The 22,695-nt window shown below is 40.1% G+C and overlaps 1 protein-coding gene across 30 annotated transcripts in view; it reads right to left on the reverse strand.

Annotated features, from left to right (window-relative positions):
- LOC137504538 (neurexin-1) overlaps window positions 1–22,695 on the reverse strand; it is a 2,090,050-nt gene that overhangs the window by 469,033 nt on the left and 1,598,322 nt on the right. For all 30 annotated transcript variants that reach the window (XM_068233108.1, XM_068233107.1, XM_068233118.1 and 27 more), the window contains one exon: window positions 8,567–8,748. In XM_068233108.1, coding sequence (XP_068089209.1) covers window positions 8,567–8,748 — 182 coding nt within the window. The remainder of the gene's footprint in view (window positions 1–8,566; window positions 8,749–22,695) is intronic.

Here is a 22,695-nt window from a genome sequence, read left to right on the forward strand (position 1 = left end):
ACATCAGGAAGAGTTTACAGTTGCAGTTGAGGTTGGACTAGTCATCAGGAAGAGGTTACACTTACAGTTAAAGGTTAGATAAGGGCTAGGAACCAGGAAAAGGTTAAAGTTGCAGGTGAGGTTAGGGCTAGGCATCAGGATTATTAAAGATAGAATTCAGTTAGGTGAGACTCTTGCCATGGTGAAACCACAAAGCCATAACGGAAAGTATTGTCACATAATATAACTATAACTACTTTACAACTAGAAAATGAATGATTCTGCATCGAAACTTATGAGAGAGAACGCTTAGGTACAACTTTACTTTCAGTGGCACCAAAGTCATTGCATTAAGATTACCTTGACTTAAAGGGGAACTATAGTGAATTACCTCAATTTCGATTAACAGAAACAATTAAACAGGTATGCGATAGAAGTGTAAATGAAAAAAAAAAATGATAAAAAGGAATCAGCAGAGCCATCACAATAACCACTTAGCGGACACCCCAGCTCTTGTGATAGTGACAGATATGCCGATCAGCTCATTCACTTGTAGGAGGCAACACATGTAAAAGCCATTTTTAAAATTAATTTTCCTCCCTTCAAAGATGTGGTAGGAATGGTGGTACGCCTCCTTACATCGAGAGGTCCCTCACACTGCTGCTTTTACTAACAGAGTAACTTCTGAGGCCCTCGACACTCAAGCAGGCTCCTTTATGGACACCTCTGTGTTCGTCCACCAAACGAGTGTACTGCACATGTCCGTTACTCATTCAGGCACAGTACACTCGATTGGGGGTCAGAAGAACAGAGGTGTCCACAAAAGACAAACACTTATATAGCACTTTTTCTCCTGGCGGACCCAAAGCACCAGAGCTGCAGCCACTAGGACGCGCTCTATAGGCAGTAGCAGTGTTAGGGAGACTTGCCTAAGGTCTCCTGCTGAATAGGTGCTGGCTTACTGAACAGACAGAGCCGAGATTCGAACCCTGGTCTCCTGTGTCAGAGGCAGAGCCCTTAACCATTACACCATCCAGCCACAAAAGAGCAAAGTAGAATCACTTCAGCAGCACCACAAGGGACCTCTAGAATGTACTCCGTACCATCGGCCCTACCACATCTTTGAAAGAAGGAATTTTTTATATGAGTTATATTTGTTGTCCCCCCACACAAGTGAATGAGCTGATTGGCAAGTGATGGCCAGGATGCCCACTGAATGGGTGAGCATAGTGATGGCTCTGCTCATTTTTTTTCCAATTTTACCACATACTTGTATTATTATTTCTGACAAAAATCAGCTAATTCGCTATAAGTGCCTCTTTAAAACACAACACAAAAATGCTGTGTACACTTAAATTCAATTGTACTTAGTAAATCTACTGCATATATAATTGAGAAATTTTTCCTTGAAATCATTTGTAAACCTAACAGGTTCAATCTCATATTATAATGACTTTGCTGGAGTCTACCGGCCCCCGAAGTCTGGCATCCGATTTGACCTTCTCCGTGTGTCTTATTATATGTACGCTCCTGACATGCATCTAAAAAGGCTGCAGGGGGGGCGTGGCCTGCGCATGGCGGAGTGAGGACGTAGTTCACCGAGGCTCCTGCCGACCCGCTCTTATAAGCCGATCAAAAGCCTATAAAACAGCCGAAACTCCCTCACATGGGATCCGCTAAGAAGAAGAGGACTAAGAGAACACCAGCAAGACGCAGTGCCTCCCATATCCTACGTTTTCTAAGACCATTAGAGCGACGCCTTGCTGAAGTGGAAGGAGCAAACATGGCGGCTGCACGCAGTCAAGACTCTGCATCCCCGGCAGATCAAACGCACTCACTAGGGATATCGCAAAGACAAAACAAGCAACAAAAGCAGGTACAACAGAACGGAGGCACACCTTCAGACTCAGCGGGTCCTACCAACTCACCGTCCAGAGCACAAGCCGGCGCAAAAGATATCCACGAACGCGGGAACACACCTTCTTCCCCGGCAGCATCAGAAGGAGCCGAATCCTATACGGAAGTAGACTTGCATGAATATGTTCGTTCTCTCCCGACAAAACTGGATTTCGAGCGCCTGATCGAGCGCATGGAAACGGCATATAAAAGAGAAATGGCGGACTTTAAGCAGGAGGTGAGTTACATGGTTACTCGGGTAGAGGAGGTAGAGAAGAGACAGGACTCCATGGAGGAACGCCTAGACAAGCAACAAGAAGCCATAGAGAGAAATGCTGACAATATCTCATCCGTCATCCTTAAAATGGACGACATTGAGAATAGAAACAGAAGGAACAATATTAGAGTGAGGGGGTTGCCAGAAACCACGAAGCAAGCAGAGCTTATGAACACTCTGGAGAGCCTTTTTAACCAAATCCTAAAAGCACCTCCAGATAACAAAATCGAAATAGACAGGGCTCACAGAGCCCTGAGTCCTCCCAGCACCAATCTTCAAAGACCCAGAGATGTTATTTGTAGAGTGCATTATTATAAGGAAAAAGAAGCCATCATGGCGGCGGCTAGAGCACAAAAGGACATTGATCTCGATGGGGCCAAAATCCAGCTTCTGGCAGATCTATCTAGCCTCACCTTACAACTTAGGAAAGCCACCAGACCTCTGCTAGAAGCCCTGCGAGAAAAAGAAATAACATATCGCTGGGGCTACCCCTTCGCTCTTATTGTAAACCATGAAGGAAAATCTGCAATCTTTCACTCGCCTGCAGACCTTAAGAAAATGCGTGCCGTTTTCGATTTACCGCTTATCAAGCTTCCGGAATGGCCCTTACATCTGCCTTCATCACCGGATCCTAAGAAAGATAAGTGGGAACTGGTGGACAGACGTCCCATTGCTCGTGCGAGAAGCTCTCCACTGAACCGAGATGAACGCACTAGATAATCTTCCTGATGTTATCAGATGGTTGCTTCTGCAGCCTCCATTTATAACAACAGAACTGGAGGTATACAATATATATGTCATGTGATTAGCTGCACTTTTCACATATATATTCGTGTAGTATCATTTAAGACAACTGGGCTAGCTACCGTAACAGATCGTTTATGTTCGCTAACCCATCACCTCCTAACAGATACATTGGCGACTTAAGAACTCATATACTGTAGAGACTCCACGTATCCCACTCATACAGTAGCTATATAAAACCATATAGCACGATACTAAGGACGTCTACCAGCTATTCACTTCTATTGATACGAGACTTAGGCTCTCATTCCTCCTAAGGATCTTTCTCACATACGTTACATAAAGTTCAGCTGTATTCTCGCTGGTTTGTTTGTTCTTATCATGAACTCCATAATATAGGTATACACATAATATGTTAATGTGATGTATGCACTCCATTAAGATACACCTATGACAACGAAGCTACCTATGTAAGTTCTAACCAGCTGAAGTATTAAGTTAACTGAATTCTTACGTTATTGTATTGTACTAACTATTTAATTAAGTCGCATGTCTGGGACCGTTTCCGTGGATTTTACCAGACCCACATTTAAATCGCTCTAAAAATCTTCCATTTTCTGTCCAATAATAGCATCAATCACCTTTTATGGGCGGATGCAGAATATAACATCCCATGACTTAATCAAACCTGACCACAATTATGGTATATACCCCACCATAAACCTATATTCCCAATTGCATTGCATTTGGATAGGGTCCCAGAACATGTCGTTTTTCTTCCTGTTTCCCTGCTTTTGGCATGGATACCCAGGACACAGTTTATTCCTAGTTCTTTCTCCTCCCAGTGAGGTGGTTACATTGTTATACATATTCATGATGTTTTGATGAAGATTTGGTCGGCGGGAGCCTTGGACTCGCTGCCGTGGGCTTCCATTTCCCGCAAATCAGTGCCATCCTTATTGGTATCCTTTTGTATACCATGGGATCGGTAGAATTTTTCTCTGATCTACATTATGGGGTCTCCCCTATGGGGCCTCATTGGGTTAAGTTACTTGTTTTCTTTTTTTTATTGTCTTTTCAGATTTCTTCCCTTCCTCCACTCCTCTCTTCCCTATATCTTCCCTATGAGATGGTGGTGTACACGGTCTTCTGTATTCTTCAATGGTGTGTTCTACTTTTCCTGGTCACTAAGATGTTGGAGCTAACCTATTCACGGAACTATGTCTAAGTGTAAAATAGTATCTTTTAACACAAAAGGGTTTAATACCCCACAGAAGAGATCCCAAGTCTTACACCATTTTCATAAACATAAAGTGATGTTAGTGGCCCTGCAAGAGACCCACTTCCGCTCAGACTCAATCCCAATAATAAGATCACAATGGTACAATAAATGGTTTCACTGCACCAACCCAGATGGTAAGTCTAAAGGAGTATCCATTGGGCTCCATAAACATTTAAATGCCACTTATCTAAACGAATGCAAGGACACGCAAGGTAGATTTTTATTCCTTAATCTACAAATTGGGAGACTAAAATTCACCATTGCTAACATATATCTCCCCAACACCAATCAGACCCAGAAACTTTCCTCCTATCTCCAAAAACTAGCTAACTTTGCTGAAGGATATATTATCCTCTGTGGTGATTTCAACTTTGTCATGAACCCACATTTAGACTCCTCCTCGCACAAATCTGCTATACCGAATACCTCTCTTCAATCAATCAAACATAAACTTAGATCATTAACCCTTGTTGACCCATGGAGGTTACAAAATCCTTCAGCCAAAAACTACACATTCTTCTCTCCTGTACATAAAACACATAGTCGCATTGACCATATCCTAATTTCCCAAAAACTATTAGACTACGATATTCAAACAGATATCGGGGTTCGGTTATGGTCAGACCATGCCTTTATATCCTGTAGTATTTGTCTGGATAATTCTCCCCATGGTATCCCCAGCTGGAGATTAAATGATAATTTGCTCAAGGATTCTACATGTATTCAGTCCTTAAAACAAACCATCTCCGAATTTATAGAAAACCATAGAAATGACGAAACTAATCCCAGAATCCAATGGGAAGCTCTGAAATGTGTCATAAGAGGGACACTCATCTCTCAAGGTACTAGACTTAAAAGAGAGAGAGGGGAACAAATTCAAAAGCTCCTTACAAAAATTAATCTACTCGAAGACCAACTTAAAAGCAAGTTTGATCCACAAATAGAACTACATCTATCTAACACCCGCCAATCTCTTTTAACCCTTCTCGATCAAAAAACCTTAGCCGAAAGAGAACGTCTAAGAGGTAAAATATTTGCCCAAGGAGGAAAATGTGGTAAATTGCTGGCAAGATATCTCCATCCTAGACTAAATAATACTAACATACACACCATTTCAAACCAGAGTGGAGCCAAAATCTATCGCCCATTAGACATAGCTAAAGAATTCCAATGTTATTACCAAAAATTATACAATCTTCAAGGGGGACTAGATCACCTACCTCCCAATGTCATTAAAGATAAAATAACCTCATACATAAATAACACTAAACTCCCTACTATCCCAGTTGAAGCAATAAAAGAACTAGATGAAGAATTTTCCAGTGATGAGCTGCTTACTTGTATCAGAGCAGCGAAGAATGGAAAAAGCCCAGGTCCAGACGGCCTAACAGGGACCTTTTATAAGAAACTAGGTTCTCTACTGATTCCAATAATGCTTAAATCTTTTAACTCTGTCTCCGATGCATCTCCCTTTCCCCCACAGGCCCTCTCTACACATATCACAGTAATTCCCAAGCCAGAGAAAGACCCCTCCCAGTGCTCAAACTATCGCCCCATATCCCTCATAAATTTGGACATGAAGTTTTACTCCAAAATGCTAGCAGAAAGGTTGAAACCTATACTACCTTTAATCATACATAATGATCAGACCGGATTTGTATCTGAGAGAGAGGCCAGGGACAATACCCTAAAAACTATAAGTATCATCCATAGAGCTCAACAAACCAAAATCCCTCTGTGTGTGGTATCGGTGGACGCGGAGAAGGCGTTTGATAGGGTACATTGGCTATTTCTTGAAGCCTCCCTCCACCAAATAGGTCTTGGACCTAACTTTATCAACAAAACCATGGCTCTATATCAACAACCCTCGGCTCAGGTGAAGGTAAATGGGACCCTATCAGACGCCTTCCCCGTCCGCAACGGAACTAGGCAGGGTTGCCCCTTATCACCCCTTTTATATGTCATCTGCATGGAGCATTTAGCAATAGCTTTACGAGATAATCCCTCCATACATGGTATTCCAACTAAAACCGGTCAGTGTAAAATGGCCCTCTTTGCAGATGATTTGCTACTTTATGTATCCAACCCTTTAATAGCCTTCCCGAACATTCTACAAGAAATGAAGACGTATGGGGAACTAAGCAATTTTAAAATAAATCTCTCCAAAACAGAAATCCTTAATATCACTCTAGATTCTAAATTGGTTCGTACTCTAGTATCATCCTTCCCCTTCAAATGGCAAAATGACAAAATAAAATACCTTGGGATATCTATATCAAAACACTTAGACCAACTCTTTCATTTAAATTTCCCTCCCTTGATTTCTAAGATATCGGGTGACTTGGAGAAGTGGACACACCTAAATTTATCATGGTCAGCAAGAATATGTGTAATCAAGATGGATATATTGCCAAAAATTCTCTATGTTATGCAGGCAATCCCAGTTTGGCTCTCTAACGCCTTCTTATCTAAATTACAGACACGTTTTCTTAGTTTTATCTGGAACCGCAGACCTCATAGAATAAATTGTAAATTATTGAGCAGACCTAAGGACAGAGGGGGCATGGGCTTACCCGATCTCAAAGTATACTACCACGCTACAATACTTACACAAATCCTTGATTGGCACCAAAGTAGGTCGCTAAAACAATGGGTTGAGTTAGACACCGAGTTCTCTGCAGTGGACCCAAGAGCCTTGATGTGGTCACCACACATACCTAAGATATATAAAAATAAACTAGCATACACACCCAAAATCCTTCTCACGGGTTGGAGGTTGCTTCGCCACAAATATCACCTATCAACCCCTCATAGCCCTATTGAACCACTGCTAGATAATGAGGCTTTTGCCATTGGAATAGGTGCCTCCTCTGTTCTCGGTTGGAATAGGAGTTTTTGGCCCCAGATCCGCCACATAATTACTAACAGAGGCCTAATGGACAGAGAGAACATTGGCAATCCTGAAAACAAGAAGCCACTCGACTGGCTTTTGTGGAAGCAGCTTCGTTCATTTTATGCTTCGCTTTCTCCAGCCATAAACATACACAGATCATTCACTTGGTTTGAGAATCTATGCATAGCACTGGAACCCACTAAACATAAAATTTCGGTTCTTTACGCATCCCTAATATGTAGCAACAGCACAGACCTGCTTCTCAAAATGACAGATAGATGGGAAAGCGACTTAGGCTATCGCCTTAAAGACGAACAGTGGGAAAAAATTTTCACTGCATTGCATAAATCTTCTATAGCCTCACAATTTCAAGAAAGAAATTATAGAATCTGGGCTAGGTGGTTTAAATGCCCAAACCAAATAGCAAAATTTACACCAGATATGACTGATCTTTGTTGGAGATGCCAAACAGACAAGGGCTCGTATTTTCATATGTGGTGGTCATGCTCCAAGATAATTCCATTTTGGAGATCTGTGTTCTCTATCCATGAATATCTATATCTCAGAAAACTTCCCTTCAAGCCTGAAACTGCCCTATTAGCCTTACTTCCTGGGAAAATCTCGCATCTTAAAAAATCTCTCACTAGTTCACTTCTAAACGTGGCAAAGCTACTTATTGCTCGCAATTGGAAGAGTACACAGATCCCATCCATGTTACAAATATTTAAAGAAATGAATGATCTTTGCAGAATGGATGATTTATACTACACGGATCAAGAAAAAAACGAGGAATTTGTCACAAAATGGGCAGTCTGGTATGATTTTAGGGAATCTGCTGTAGCTCTAGAAATGGTAAATCATAGTCCGTCTTAAAGGGAACTATATACCTTAGGTGTACCTATATATATGTATACTGGCCATCTCATCCCCCACCTAATACCCCTCCCCCCCTCATTCCCTTCCTCTCTTCCCCCCCCTTTCTTCTTTCCCCTATTCTTTCTCTCGTTTTTTGCTAGTACACACGGTTACTGTTATTCCTTTTTTATATAGGCTGATGAATATATCTATATAGTACCAGCTAATTTGATCTTGAAAATTTAGACTTCAACAATGTTTACTTAACTAACATAGTCAACATTGTTGTATGTAATCTCTGGTACCCATTAGCCTGCTCTTAAATATGCAAAACCATTCTTGTACCACAATTGTGTTTAGAACGTTGTAACCGCAATCTCTATGCAATCTCTTTGTGCCTTGTTCATTTTCTATGTTGGAAAATAAATAAAAACGTTTATTATAAAAAGGCTGCAGGGACCTAATCATTTTGTTGTAATTCATATACATCTCAGGAGGTGAGGCATGGCTGGCCCCTTAATCAAATCAGACATTAGCTGACTGGCACATCAATTGTAGATTGTTAGGTCCAGATGTGGCGCACTTGACAGGCACAGCGCAACAACGCTTCATGCAAAGGAATAAATCTTTTATCACTTACTATGTGCAGCTCCAGATAGTCCCCGAGTCCTGTAGAGCTGTCCACTCGAACCAACACTGCTTCTTTCTGTACCGTGCTAAACCCTATCGCCAGTCTGTCTGCACGCGTGCTGGGCCGATCATTCGGTGGCCACGTGTATGTTATCTGTCCTCCTCCTTTACTGAAAATATATGTTGTTCCAGCTAGAAGACAAAATGAGAAGATTGCATTCAGCCAAATCACATATATTACTAGAGCATTAATCCATGTAAATTACAATAACATAACAAGGAGCCTAGTTATACAAGCAAAAGGTTTTTAATCAGGATGATACCATTTATTGGCTAACTTAAAAGAAAATTAGCCAATAACTTGTATCATCCTCCTGATTCAAAATGTCTTGCTTTTACTGATGTCTCTACTATACTACTAACTTATACAAATATTTATGTAGCCTCTAACGGCCGGCTAGATTTCCCATCACGTGTTTTTGTTGTTGGCTTTTGAGATACAAGGAATCCCATTAGTTGCTTTGGTAAACACTGACGTTCCTTCTTGAAGCCCAACCACCAAGTGGACTTTGTCATTCAGTCTTTGGGCCAATTTATCAATAGAAGTGCCACGGCCCAGGAAGCTGGAGCACAAGTAGAGCAGATGCCAAGAACAAGGTTTCTGATTGGTTGGTTCAAGCAGCTGCTTCACTTTTGATATAATGTTGCACAAATGTCCCTTGTGCTACCTTAATTAACCTGAAGTAGTACAGGCTCAGCTATTGGTGGGATCCCATGTAGCAATTTATTTGCAGAGAGAAATATCACACACAACTTTTTGAAATGTTTCTCTTCTTCAGGTGACCTTACTGCACCTGAAGAAGGGAAACACCATAAAACACTCCACCTTGGAAAGTACGGTGTGATCTTCTCCATTGTTGATTTAGAGTTCCCTCCAGGTTGTGTTCATATTTTATCAATCTGACCCCCTCAGTTCTCCGGTGTAACTCTGAATGCCAAAGGCAACACAGTCAGTATGTTCTTCCAAAACTTTTGTATATTTTTTTTTATTTGATAGCCAAGAATAATACACTGTTCTAAAGTAGTGGTTCTCAAACACACTTTTTTTAAAAAGGAACTGTAATTAAAATAACGTAAAGAATAACATTGCTTATTTTTTTACAACATTCATTCATAAATTATTTAGTCAGTGTTTGTCCATTGTCAAATTTTTCTTCTCCCTGATTTACATTCTGACATTTATTACAGGTGGTGACATCTTAAGTCCTGCCAGGTGATCTCTGTGGAATGTTTGTTTACTGGGAGCTCTGTGCACAGAGGGAGATTTGGCTTGCTTGGGAGTTGGAAATGGAAGCAAACTGCCAGCGTTATGGCTATGGGAAGGGTTTCACCACAATATCAGCCATACAGACGCCCCTGATGATCTATTCGACAAAAGGTAAAGATTTCTCTTGGGGGCATCAGCTACTGAGTGGGATGGCGTTCAATCCTGGGATAAAGTTCCTCTTTAAGGCTCTGTTAAATCAACACGGGATGCAAAGGTCTACATTGTGCACAACCCGGAACAATCTCCCAGCAGTAGGTCCATAAAGGACAGCAATAGTACATAAAGGGTCTGCATCATCTGTTGTGGCCCAGAGGCTACAAATAATGTTTCTGCCAATGCACCACAGTGCAAAAGCAACCCAATCAATAAGCAGTTGTGTCTATACAGCCATATAAAGAATTCAGTCCAGGTATTTTCCTCCTAATAGAACTACAAACAAACAGGAATTGCAGTCATGCCTGGAAAAGATTGATGGGAATTGATTGGTGAGAGACCTACATTTTGTTTCTCTGGGGAAAAGATGTACAAGTCTCATCTTATATACGGACCTACAATTATGCATGCACACACGTGTAACACACATGTAACACGGAGTGGGGCTTATTTACAAAGGTTTCCTCCTGAACTCGGCAAACTTGTCCCGAAAATATAGAATAAAAACACCACAGTCCCTCAGTTCAGCTCTAAACACTACAAGGAATTTAGATTTCCTATGTTGGATTTGTCATCAGACAGATCAGGCCACGCCCTAGAATTTCTGACAGTGCCGTGTCAATCATTCAGCCAAAAACCACAAGCCAGAGGTGCAGAGCATGGAAACAAGTCAATTAAGTAAAAGCCACCAGATAGGCTGGTATCAGAAACACACCTTCACTCACATCCATCCACACTGCTAAATGACAGTGAGTGGAGTTCTACTTTAAAGTCTTAGTTTGTTGTAGTAAAGGTAAACAGGAAACTAGGTCACTCACATGTTTCATATTGTATTCGGTCATTCCAGACACACTCACTTTGCTTAAAAAACATAAGTGTCCCAGGGTCTCTTTACAAAAAAGAAAATCCCCTTACCCCACCTACCTCCTCCCTTTGTTGCTGAGAAGTTAAAGAGGAACTCCAGTGAAAATAACACAATCAAAAATGTGCTTAATATTTACAATAATTATTTATAAATGATTTAGTCAATGTTTGCCCATTGTAAATCTTTCCTTTCCCTGATTTACATTCTGACACTGATCACATGGCGACATCTTAAAGTCTGTGACAATAGATGATGCATCTTTGGCAGTTGGAAACAGCTGCTATTTCCCACAATGCAACAAGAATCCCACAGTGTGATGTCAGCACCCTGGTGCTGACATCACACTGTGGGAGGGGTTTCACCACAATATCAGCCATACAGACTCCCCTATAATGATCCGTTTGAGAAAAGGAATAGATTTCTCATGGGAAATGGGGTATCAGCTACTGATTGGGATGAAGTTCAATTCTTGTTTATGGTTTCTCTTTAACTCTCTGTGCCCAGCACAACAGCTAAGCAGAGGCTCATTCTTTTTCTACTCTTTTATTTAACCCTTTTATAAACAAAGCTGGGAAGGAATAAGGAATAGTTAAATGGGTTTTTACACAATGGGTAGGAGCAGAGAGATAAGACTCTCCTGAGCTGTAGTGCTGGCTGAAAGAGTGGATCTATTAGCATAACGAGGATATGGAAGGGTTCATATGATTAACTGGATACTGCTCCCTCTTAACTCCTTCACGACCAGCTTGTATGGATAATGAGTGTATAATAGGGGGTATTTGGACTAGGTATGGTCAGAAATGCGATTTCTGAATTCAAGGAAATTCTGATTTCCACCAATGCTAATGACTGATTCCATGCATTTTCAATTGCTGATTCCAATTTCCAAGGAGTTTTCCGTTTTCTGATTCCAATTTCCAAGGAGTCTTTTTTTTTCTTTTTGCCAAATACTTCTGAGTTGACTGTGCATTCTCTGATTTGTCCAATGTTGCAGATTTCTGTGATTGCGATAAAATTATTTCCACAGAAATCTGGTTTCCGTTCTCGGATTTCATTTCCGTGGAATCTGAATCAGCATCCCAACTTTGGACGGCAACCATTCACCTTGTTTGTCCAATAACATTAAATGGCTCAACAGAGAAAGGACCTCGAGGACATGGGCTCTTTCAATCTAGTTATTGCAAAAGGCCGAGGCGTAACGCATAAAACTTTGTGCATTGCTGATTTATGCAAATTCCTTGTTACATACAATTTACTTGCTCCCAATAAGTGCCTCACTCTGTAACAATTTCTCTTGATGATTCTGCCCCAGTGACTCCCTGCTGCCCCCACAGGATGCTACCCGCCACTGCTCTTCCTGGGTGCCGTTACCAGAGGCAAGAAGATGCTCACTTTCTCTTCGCCCTTCACCTCTATACATTTATTGTCAAACTATATCCCCGGTGTTCATATTTCGATAAATCATACATAAAAAGAATGCTGGTAAAGAATTGCCCCGGCTAGTGATGGACCACTGATTAATGCAGACATTTCTTTATCTTTTTCTTTTTTGTGTGTTTTTATTTTTTAAATATTTTTGAAACATTTGTTTGCACCTCTGACAGCTTTAAAGCGTTATCTCTTTTCCTCACCCTCCCGTATTTCCAAATAGATTTAACCTGCATCAGCACATCTCTTGTCAATCATTTTGTTTCTCCGCTCTTGTTATGACACACCATTAAGGTGAGTTGCCATAGCAATACGCAGAAATATTGCCTGTTTGATGTGCCGTAGGGATGGCTGAAGCGAGAAACCCTGATAACTTTAGCTACAGCTGGAGCTCGGAACAAAATATCTTCTGCAAGCCCTATTTCTTTTTCTTGCCGCACAGATCCCTTTCATTTTATTTTATGGCATTTTATCTTCAAGCAGCACTCGTTAAAGAATACCTGTAGTCTGAGCAAAGCGGCGTGCTGCAAGGGAGGGTAGGAAGGCTGAGAGACATTATTCTTTCAGCTGTAAAAGTTTCAGCATAATATGGACAGCTGATTGGGAGTCTGTATCATTAAGCAACACTCATATGTTCTAGCAGTCAGGACCAGACGTGGATTAAAGTGAACCGGGGGCATGGTGTCAGATTAGGCACACTTGGGTTACAGTGGTGTAACTAAGGAGCTTGGGGTCTCGGTGTAAGTTTTACAATGGGCTCCAAGCACTCTATTAATATGGAGCCCTGAAATCTACCATGGACAGCTTCAGTGTATTTGGAGTAAGGAAAACGTTTGTTAAAGAGGAACTCCAGTGAAAATAATGTAATAAAAAAGTGCTTCATTTTTAAAATAATTATGTATAAATGATTTAGTCAGTTTTTGCCCATTGTAAAAACTTTAAATCCCTGATTTACATTCTGACATTTATCACATGGAGACATTGTTACTGCTGGCAGGTAATGTAGCTGCTGCATGCTTTTTTGGCAGTTGGAAACAGCTGTAAACAGCTATTTCCCACAATGCAACAAGGTTCACAGACAGGAAACTGCCAGGAGTACCACGGTCCTCAGAGTTTCTTGTGGGAGGGATTTCACCACAATATCAGTCATACAGCACCCCCTGATGGTCTGTTTGTGAAAAGGAATAGATTTCTCATGTAAAATTGTGGTATCAGCTACTGATTGGGATAAAGTTCAATTCTTGGTTGGAGTTTCTCTTTGATTACAACTATGCAATGCACCTATAAAGGTGATCTTTACCAGTATAGCACCAATGAAAAGCTAGCAACATGGATGAAGAAGGGCATTAGTGGGCCCCTCTGGTCCAGTGGTCCTGGTGCCGGTGCAAACTCTGCATCCCCTATTACAATGCCATTGTTGGTTTATAATCTTACCTTTTTGATAAGGGTCGAGGGGGGGGGGGTGGAGGCAGATAAGAGGAGTTGGCATCAAGGTCATTGGACATTCAAAGGTCCTAAGCATCTGCCTAATTTGCCTTATGGTCATAAAACCCACAGGTTAAACCGCAACTGTTTGCTGTTATTTAAAGTTATAATCTGTAAAAACAAGTTAGAACTGAGCCTGTCTCGCTGACATATCCTGTAAAAAGTCATCTAGATTACTGTGTACACAGACCAAAGCTGCTTTATACTTCCTGCAAGGCACTTAACAGGAAGTAAAGTCTAAAGCACTTTCAGAACCACAATGATTCCAGATGTATTCAAAAGCTCTCTATACTGGTAAAAAAAATTAAATGTGTCAATAAAAAAATCTGGGAAAACGACAACTGCTTTCATAACACCCCAAAGAAGATTGCAAGGGCTTCCCCAACCCAGTCCTTATCCCTTTTCCTTCCCTGTCCCCTCCACAAAACTGCTTGTTGACCCTTGTCAATGGACTGCACATGTGCAGTGGCACAGACCCGCTCGGCCTTCAGCCCAATCGGGTCCATGATTCCGTGTATCCGTGCCGATGTAGCACAGACCTGAGCAAGTTCAGCATTTTCTGCATGAAGCCCAAGAGAGTCCATGCAACTATGCAGGCTCAGCATGGTCATGCCTTGGGGGTCCTTGTGGTTGAACGACTTGGTGGACGTAGACAGGAAAGCCTCTGAAGGATCTGATTTTTCCCCAAATCTCACAGGTTTATCGTAAGTCACTTTCTGTCTGTGAAGTTATCATGAAACATTCATCTTTCTTATACCTCTGTGGATTCTGGTGGGTGTGGTCTGGGGTAGGAAGGAAGTACTCCAACAAGGACACAGACAACAATAACCCCACCAACCAGCTTATCCACAGTATTCAAAACTAAAATGAAATATGCTTCTGGAACTGGGTTATAATCACAATACCGTTTTGTTTTCTTAATACAATTTATCTAAGAAGCCGCCTATATCTAATTTTTCTACAATGCACGCTAACTATGTCTTTTGTTTTCTTTGAATCGCTTTTGATATTTGTTTGCTATACTCCGCTCAAGGCTAATTTACGATGACATTGCTCATTTGTTAGTTTGTCTTCTGATTTGCCTGCTGCCCTCACCGCACCTCCCTAATACAGCTCAATAAGTTAGAAGCTAAATGGAAGTTCCAAACCAAGTTAGAAGCTAAATGGAAGTTACCAATAGCAAATTCACTCTGCAAAGGATTCTGGGAACATTTCCTTTTTGTCATATCAAAGTGCATTCTCTACTTTTACTGTTAATGTTTTTCAATGACACTTGAGGGATAAATGTACTTTTAAAATACATTTCCCCTAAATGCCTGTTATATCTCCCCCAGCATCACCTCAAGGGACAAAGCAGTTTGGTTTGTGAACACCTGGAGCAGACATTAAATGTACACCCTGGTACGTGTGTCCAACCTGACTGCATCAGCATTTCAGCAAGGCTTGGTGTACAGAGGCGCCAGAGTAGAATAAAAATGTTTAAAAACCGTCTAAAAGAGGGGGATGTTCAGGTGGACTTACCTCCCTCAAAAATATAGAACTCAATTGAGTCACAATATATCAATACAAAAAAACGTTTTATTTAACTCCACTTAGTGCAACGCGTTTCGCAGGTGTGGTCCTGCTTCATCACTCAAACAGGAGTATAACTCAATGGGTCTAGATGCAGAAGTGAGCGCCTCTGTGAGACGGCATCAGCAGGTCACAGAATTATGAACTTGCAGAAGACAGTAAAGTGTTTATTTGGAAGTGTTTAAGTATTTACTCTCTGGCTGAGAGGTGCACTTTAAAAGAACTTACTAAGAAAAGAAATAATTTTAATATATAGATATAAACGTATTTGGCTTTAACATCTGATGTCTGTTCATTAACATCATCAGTTATACAAATTCATATAAAATGGTAGAGGTTGTGATTGTGAACTGAAGAAGAGTAATATCATAATTTCAGATGATCTCAAATTATTTAAACCCTTAAAATGTACATTTAAGTCTAGTCACAGGCTCACAGCCATTAGATTTGGCCCTTACTATTACCTCATTAGTGATTAGATTGCACCCATCCTCAATCTCGTACCTTCCATTTTATCTACAGTAAGTCTAACCCTTACTTGCATATGCGTGCATGAAAAAAGGGCACCGTGAAAAAAAGGGCCCAGCTGAATAACGAAATTACGCAAGTGGATAACGAAATCTGATAATGATAAACATCGTTGTCAAACTTGGTTAACAATAAATACCGTTGTTAAAAGAGATGGGACATAATAAAGAAAAGATATTAAAGGTAAAAATCATTACACAATTTAACAATACAACTTAACCCAATCATACTCTCACACAGACAGAAACCTCCCGTGGTGGTTCCTAAAACTAACCACTCCCCTGGTGGCGCCTAACCCTAACCACCCACCCCGGTGGTGCTTAACCCTAACCACCCCCCCGGTGGTGCCTAACCTTAACCAACCCCCCGGTGTTGCATAAAACTAACCGGTGCCTGGGTGGTGCCTAACCCTAACCACTTCCCCTTGTGTTGCCTAACACTAATCACTCCCTCTCCATAACACCCTTTTCCACATAGAAACAATAATATCTTTGATAACGTAAGATCTGTACATACAAACAAAATAATATGATAAAAACTATAACGTTGCAGCTTCTAAAATGATAACATACTTCAAAAACTTTAATGTTTTTAATGTTCTAATGTTGTTAATGATATTTATTGCGGCGCCCTTTTTTCTGCTTTTTTCACTGTATTAACGATAATTGCATTAAAGTCTATGGCGGCATCCTTTTCGTCCACCCTGAGCCGTGCCCCTTTTTTTCCTGCTACCCTTTAAACTATAGCTAACCCTGACCAAGCAACCAACCTATCAAAACATTCCCCTAACCCTAACAATTAACCCTTGCCTAACCCTAACTCTACATTGATACATAACTATCAGAATGTATAGAATTGATTGCTGATTTGGCACAGCCCTGCACACGAAACAGCAGAAATAAGGGACTCGTGTGTATATATATATATATATATATATATATATATATATATATATATATATTTTTTTTTTTTTTTTTATTTGCTACCATCAATTATACTTAAAGTGAGGATTATAGATTATAATTGAACATTCAGCCCACATTGTCTAGTCAACAACAGCACATTTATAGACCCAATTAAAGTCTTTGTTTTGCACTCAAGGTTCTAAGTCGAATGGATTAACATATGTAGAGCTGTAATGTTCACAGCCAATTTCCACTTAGAGGTGAGTTAGACACAGTGTACTTGACCATTAGTAGTCAGCACATACAGCACAAATTTCAAAGTCAAGAGAAGAAAGGAAGCCTGCAGCCAAGTGACCCGAAACGGTAATAGACCCAATGGATCAATAACTACTGGCTCCCTGGACACGAAACGCAACACCAGAGCATCTGAACTGATCTACCTTTCAGGCAAACTGCCATCCTGGTGTAATGACAAAGAATTTCAAACATCGAAGAAAAAACCCTGTTTAGTCTAATATATGCTCGCTCTAATAATATTTGCAAAGGGAAAGGTTTTTAGTCAATCCTATATTTGCATTTGGCAAAGTTTAAATGCATTGCACATAAGCTTAAGATTTACATGTTTTACACTAACTGAGTTAAAATGTGTGCTTTTTTTAATAAAACATTTTATACAAAGTATAATATTAAGAGCTTGGGTGTTTAGCTTCGGATGTGTATCTGGATGGATTTTTAAACAAACTGTTGAAATATTTTATAGGAATCTTTTGGAGTAAACATGTATTTGTATTTTACATGTTTTACATTGTGTTTTAAGTCCAATCTCTCCTATTATTCTGTATTTGAAGTGCTTTGTTGATCATTTTCAGTTGAATTCATTGTGCAGCTGTGATCGGCCACTATTAAAACTCAGATGAAAGATCAATTCAAAACAGACAAAATTGAATGTAACCCCAAATGAAATACTTATTTACATGCAAATGATATGGCATTTAATACAAACACCCATGCAAACAAATTCTAAATGTGGCTTTGCTAAAATTATGTGTTTTATATGAAGCCCTCTCAAAAGAAGGACTAAGAGTTAACAGGTCCCTGCTACAAGTGCTCAGTCTCTAATTTTCCTAAGCCCCGACATTCTAGTGTTATAAAGTTACCTGATGCTACATAACATATTTGTCATCAACCCTTCTTTCCTATTTTTTATATTAAAATTGGTTTAGAAAATAAAATCGTTTTGGATTACTCATCCAGCAAGGCCAAGTAAAGTAGACTAAATATTAAGAACATTTCCCAAGCTATATTTAAACAGCCACATTCTAAGATCAATTTCATTGGGCGTGATTCACCTGTTTTCATTTGTTTTTACCTTATCTATGTTACTTTTCTAAGCTCTCAAAGAGCAAAAATATTGTATAATTAAGGCAAGAAAAGTAATATTGAAGTGAAGTTAATCAGGAACAACTTACTTTGACTGATTATTTTGATTGCCAATGTGCTGAAAGATTATTTTTATTAATTAGATGATAAGTAATTTACGAGAAGTTTTGTGAATTGAGCCAATTGTAGTAAATGTCTACTATTGGGAGTATTTAAAGAAAAACCGTGACCGAAACTTGAACTTCATCCCAATCAGTAGCTGATACCCCCTTTTACATGAGAAATCTATTCTTTTTCACAAACGGATCATCAGGGGGCGCTGTATGGCTGATATTGTGGTGAAACCCCCTATCACAAGAAACTCTGAGGACCGTGGTACTCCTGGCAGTTTCCTGTTTGTGAACCTTGTTGCATTGTGGGAAATAGCTGTTTACAGCTGTTTCCAGATGCCAAAACAGCAAGCAGCAGCTACATCACCTGCCAGCAGTAAAAATGTCACCATTTGATAAATGTCAGAATGTAAATCAGGGATTTAAAAGATTTTACAATGGGCAAACACTGACTAAATCATTTATACATAATTATTGTAAAAATGAAGCACTTTTTTGTTTCATTATTTACACTGGAGTTCCTCTTTAAGTTTATTTTTTAAATGACTCTCCCCTCTTGCTTGTAATCCACCTTGAAATATCAAAAGAGGGGAGAAACAGCCTGCCCTGCTCCTGTAATGGTTCTTTAAGTTAATATGTAAAAAAAAAAAGAACTTTGCAGCAGAGATAACTTTGGAAGGACAAAAGTCTACAAACTTAAATGAGAAATGTTACTCCTGTGCAGTGTCTGAACCAGCAAAACCACATGGATTTTTTTCAAACCTGCAGCCAAGTCATGCATTCCCATCGTGTAGAGATCCACAGCAACCCTCTCATTTAAGCAGTGGTTCTACAAAAAAAACTAATCAAAGATGTTGAAGAAATAATTGCCACTAGCAAGGACAGGATTGACAGGTTTAACTGCACATCGGCTGCCTGAATTGATTGTAAGTCTGAGAAAATGTAGAACTCTCCGATGCGCACATGATGGCATCCCATAATGTATCACTCCCCTGAGTACATTTCTGACCCTTGCGCTAAAACACGAAGAATAGTGAATAAATATTTCCTTTATCCTTCTCCCCTCTTTTTCTTACCTCACCCCCTAAAGCCTGGCTTTTTGTCAACAGAGAGACAGGAATCCTGTGGACTGGGATGATGTGTGGGGATCCCCTGTATACTCTGTTGTACAAATTTTCAGTCCCTTGACACCCCAACTGAAGAAGGTAAGAGAATCCTCCCCTTTTGGGACATAATTATACCCCCAAAACAGCAACATTAGTAGCCTTGCCTACTACTTAGATTTGATTTTACTCCTGGCGCTCCTTAGACAAGATCTGTTACTTTATTCCATATATGTAAAATGTTTACATCATTTACAGGCCCAAAAAATAGTGTAAGTGTACTCTCTGGATTTTGTTGCTGATTTCTCGATTTGGCTAAGGCCCCTTTCCCACTTGAGCACATCAGGAAGTGGAAATGCTAGCGCAATGCACAGCATTTCTATTTGATGCGATTTTCAGCAATGTGTGTTTGTGGTTATTCATGTGCAACCTTGCATTGCAATTCCATACTGAATCACAACCCATTGATGGGGACATCGGACACCACAGTCAATGCACTTATGATATCCCTGCAGATTATTTTTGCCGATTGACTTTTCTCATTTGGCACTGTTACTGGCCTGATGAAGCGGGCTCAGACCTGCGAAACGCATTGCCTGTGATAAATACAAATCTTTTGTAAGTCACAAAGATTTTGTTATTGAGGTAAGACACCTCGTTACCCTTTTTCGTTTTTAAACTGTTTTTTAGAAGCTTTAATTTAACCAGGGCGCCTCGTCTCCCTTCAAATCCCTGCAGATTGTATCACATCAAATTGGTGCAAATCATGACTAAAAATGAGAATAAGGGGCCTAAGTAGCCATTGTATTGTATCCGCTTATATAAGTTGGAAAGAAATTGTTTAAAACCCATCCCAGACAGAATTCTAAATATACCATCTAAGAAGAACGCCTGGCAAAATAAAAAAAACAAAAAAAACACAAATGAAAAAAAAAATAAATGTAACCATGGACATATAAAGATAAATAAATGTTTGTCTGTAGTAAGTCGCTGAAAAAGTCAAAATGGCCACCCTTCCTACTAACAGATGGTACAGGAAGAAGCATTCAAGCCCTCTCAGATCTCCTGCTGCCAAGATACTGCTCTGAGGCTAGACTGATAATGCCAACAGGCTATTCAAAATTATTTTAAGACATTGGCAAGCTTTATCTATTAAATGATTTCAAATTAACCCTATTAGAAAAAGGAATATGTATGGAAGCGGAATCCTTTAAAAGAGGCCACAGTAGACTTCCTCTGTAACAGCAATCTTTGTGTGTAGAGCCTTGATCTTCTGGAAATCTGTGCTTCAGGAAGGAGGTTGTGTCCAGATTAGCGTCTTAAAAAGGTACCTGTTTAAAACCAGCTAACTGAGGATCTTATACTTGAATACAAACTAGATCCATCATTGATGGGTTTTAAAGGACTAAAATACCTTTGCATTGTTTAAGCCACGACTAGTGCAATAAAACCGGCATAAGCAAAAACAAATAACTTTGTTTTAACAAATGTTTGGATCCCTCACCAGCCCAGCAATACCTTCACTCATTGTAATCTTTTTGGCAAATTTCATGAATGTCACACACTGTGAGCTCAACTTTGGACCTCACTGTCAACCAGTTGTTGACAGTGGCTGGATGGTGTAATGGTTAAGGGCTCTGCCTCTGACACAGGAGACCAGGGTTCGAATCTTGGCCCTGCCTGCTCAGTAAGCCAGCATCTATTCAGTAGGAGACCTTTGGCAAGTCTCCCTAACACTGCTACGGCCTATAGAGCGTGCCCTAGTGGCTGCTGCTCTGGCGCTTTGAGTCCGCCAGGAGAAAAAGCGCAATATAAATGTTATTTGTCTTGTCTCTTGTCTTGTTTAAAGGATACATTTGGTCTGTACTTTAAAAAAAATGTAATTTCAAGAGTATTATACATATTTAGAAGCAAAGCTTTCAGTGCATGATGAAGCAGGGAACTTTTTGCTGTTGTTTGTTGAAGGTGGACATGGTCAATAAAATCAGACGGGATAAAGTATTTTTATGTCATATTTGTCCCCTAAGAGCTCAGGAGACCAGTGAACAGATGCAGTTTTACAGTTCTCCTGCCTAGACATGCTTACTTTGCTTTGAAATGCTCTTACGGGCAAAGGTGACAACAGTATGGATCACGGAGAAGAAGAAAATTGATGAGTACAAGGAAGTGGAGCAGAAGGGAGAACACAGAGGTCGCTCTCAACCATATGTGCAGAACATGACTATTAAGCAGACTGAACACTTGCAAATCAGGCCACCTGAGACTTTTACTGTATCGTGGCGAGCGGCTGAGGTGATGGTCATATCTGACAGATATTGACGATCTCAGCAAGCGAGGAAGATACGCACTATGTGGGAAAGAATAGAAATACACAGGTAAGAGCCTCATTTGCCTCAATGGCCTCAATGGCATTCTAATGCTTACAGCTCATTTAAACCCGAAATTAAGCAAAGAAAATGTTTACAGCAATTAAATAATAAGTAAATGAATGACCCTGCTGAACACTGATTAGGGATTGTCTACAAATCTTTGCCTGCAAAACTTTGTATGATTCCTTATCAGTGGCTGAGCAGATGCAGTCATTAGAACAATTGTGCAGAGAGCATAAAGCTTTTTCTCCACTTGCCCTTAGTTGTGAGTTTCTCAGGACAGGGCCCCTGTGGCTTCTGGGCCCCCCCCCTTGCAGCTGCATGCCTTGCAGGATCTATTGTTACACCACTGAGGGTGGGAAACGACAGCCTTTGTAATACAAGGCCAGATGAGACTCAACCAGAAATGACAGCCCAACCTACAATCAATCATACGTTTGTGGGCTCACGTTCGAGTGTAAAGCCTGTGGTTAATATAATTAATATTACTGATTTTCTAGGAATTGAGTGTTGGGGAATTGAGAAGCTTTTGTTGTAGGAAGGATAGCTTATTTTTGAAACCTAAAAAAGCAGATATCTTATGAATGAATTTGAAGGAACATCCATTTTTCTCCTTCTCAATGGTTTACATCTATGCCTTAAGAAGAAGATGGATTTCTGCTTTGCATGCATATTACTTTCGAACATTACACTTTTTTTTAGACTTTTTCTTTAATGTAACCCTCGTCACCGTTACAGTCTAGGTGACATCTGCACATTGATATTTATGCTGCAGTGGTTCGGCAAGTACCATGGCGGTTGTGTAAATGGTTTATTCCGGAGTTCCTTATGATTTAGAAAAAGAATGAAGGGTGATGGCGAGTAAAATACCATCTCAACGTTGTTCAGTGATCTGAGAACATTGTAGCCTCGCA

The sequence above is a fragment of the Hyperolius riggenbachi genome, chromosome 4 (assembly GCF_040937935.1).
Source record: "Hyperolius riggenbachi isolate aHypRig1 chromosome 4, aHypRig1.pri, whole genome shotgun sequence".
In the NCBI taxonomy this organism is placed as follows: domain Eukaryota; kingdom Metazoa; phylum Chordata; class Amphibia; order Anura; family Hyperoliidae; genus Hyperolius; species Hyperolius riggenbachi.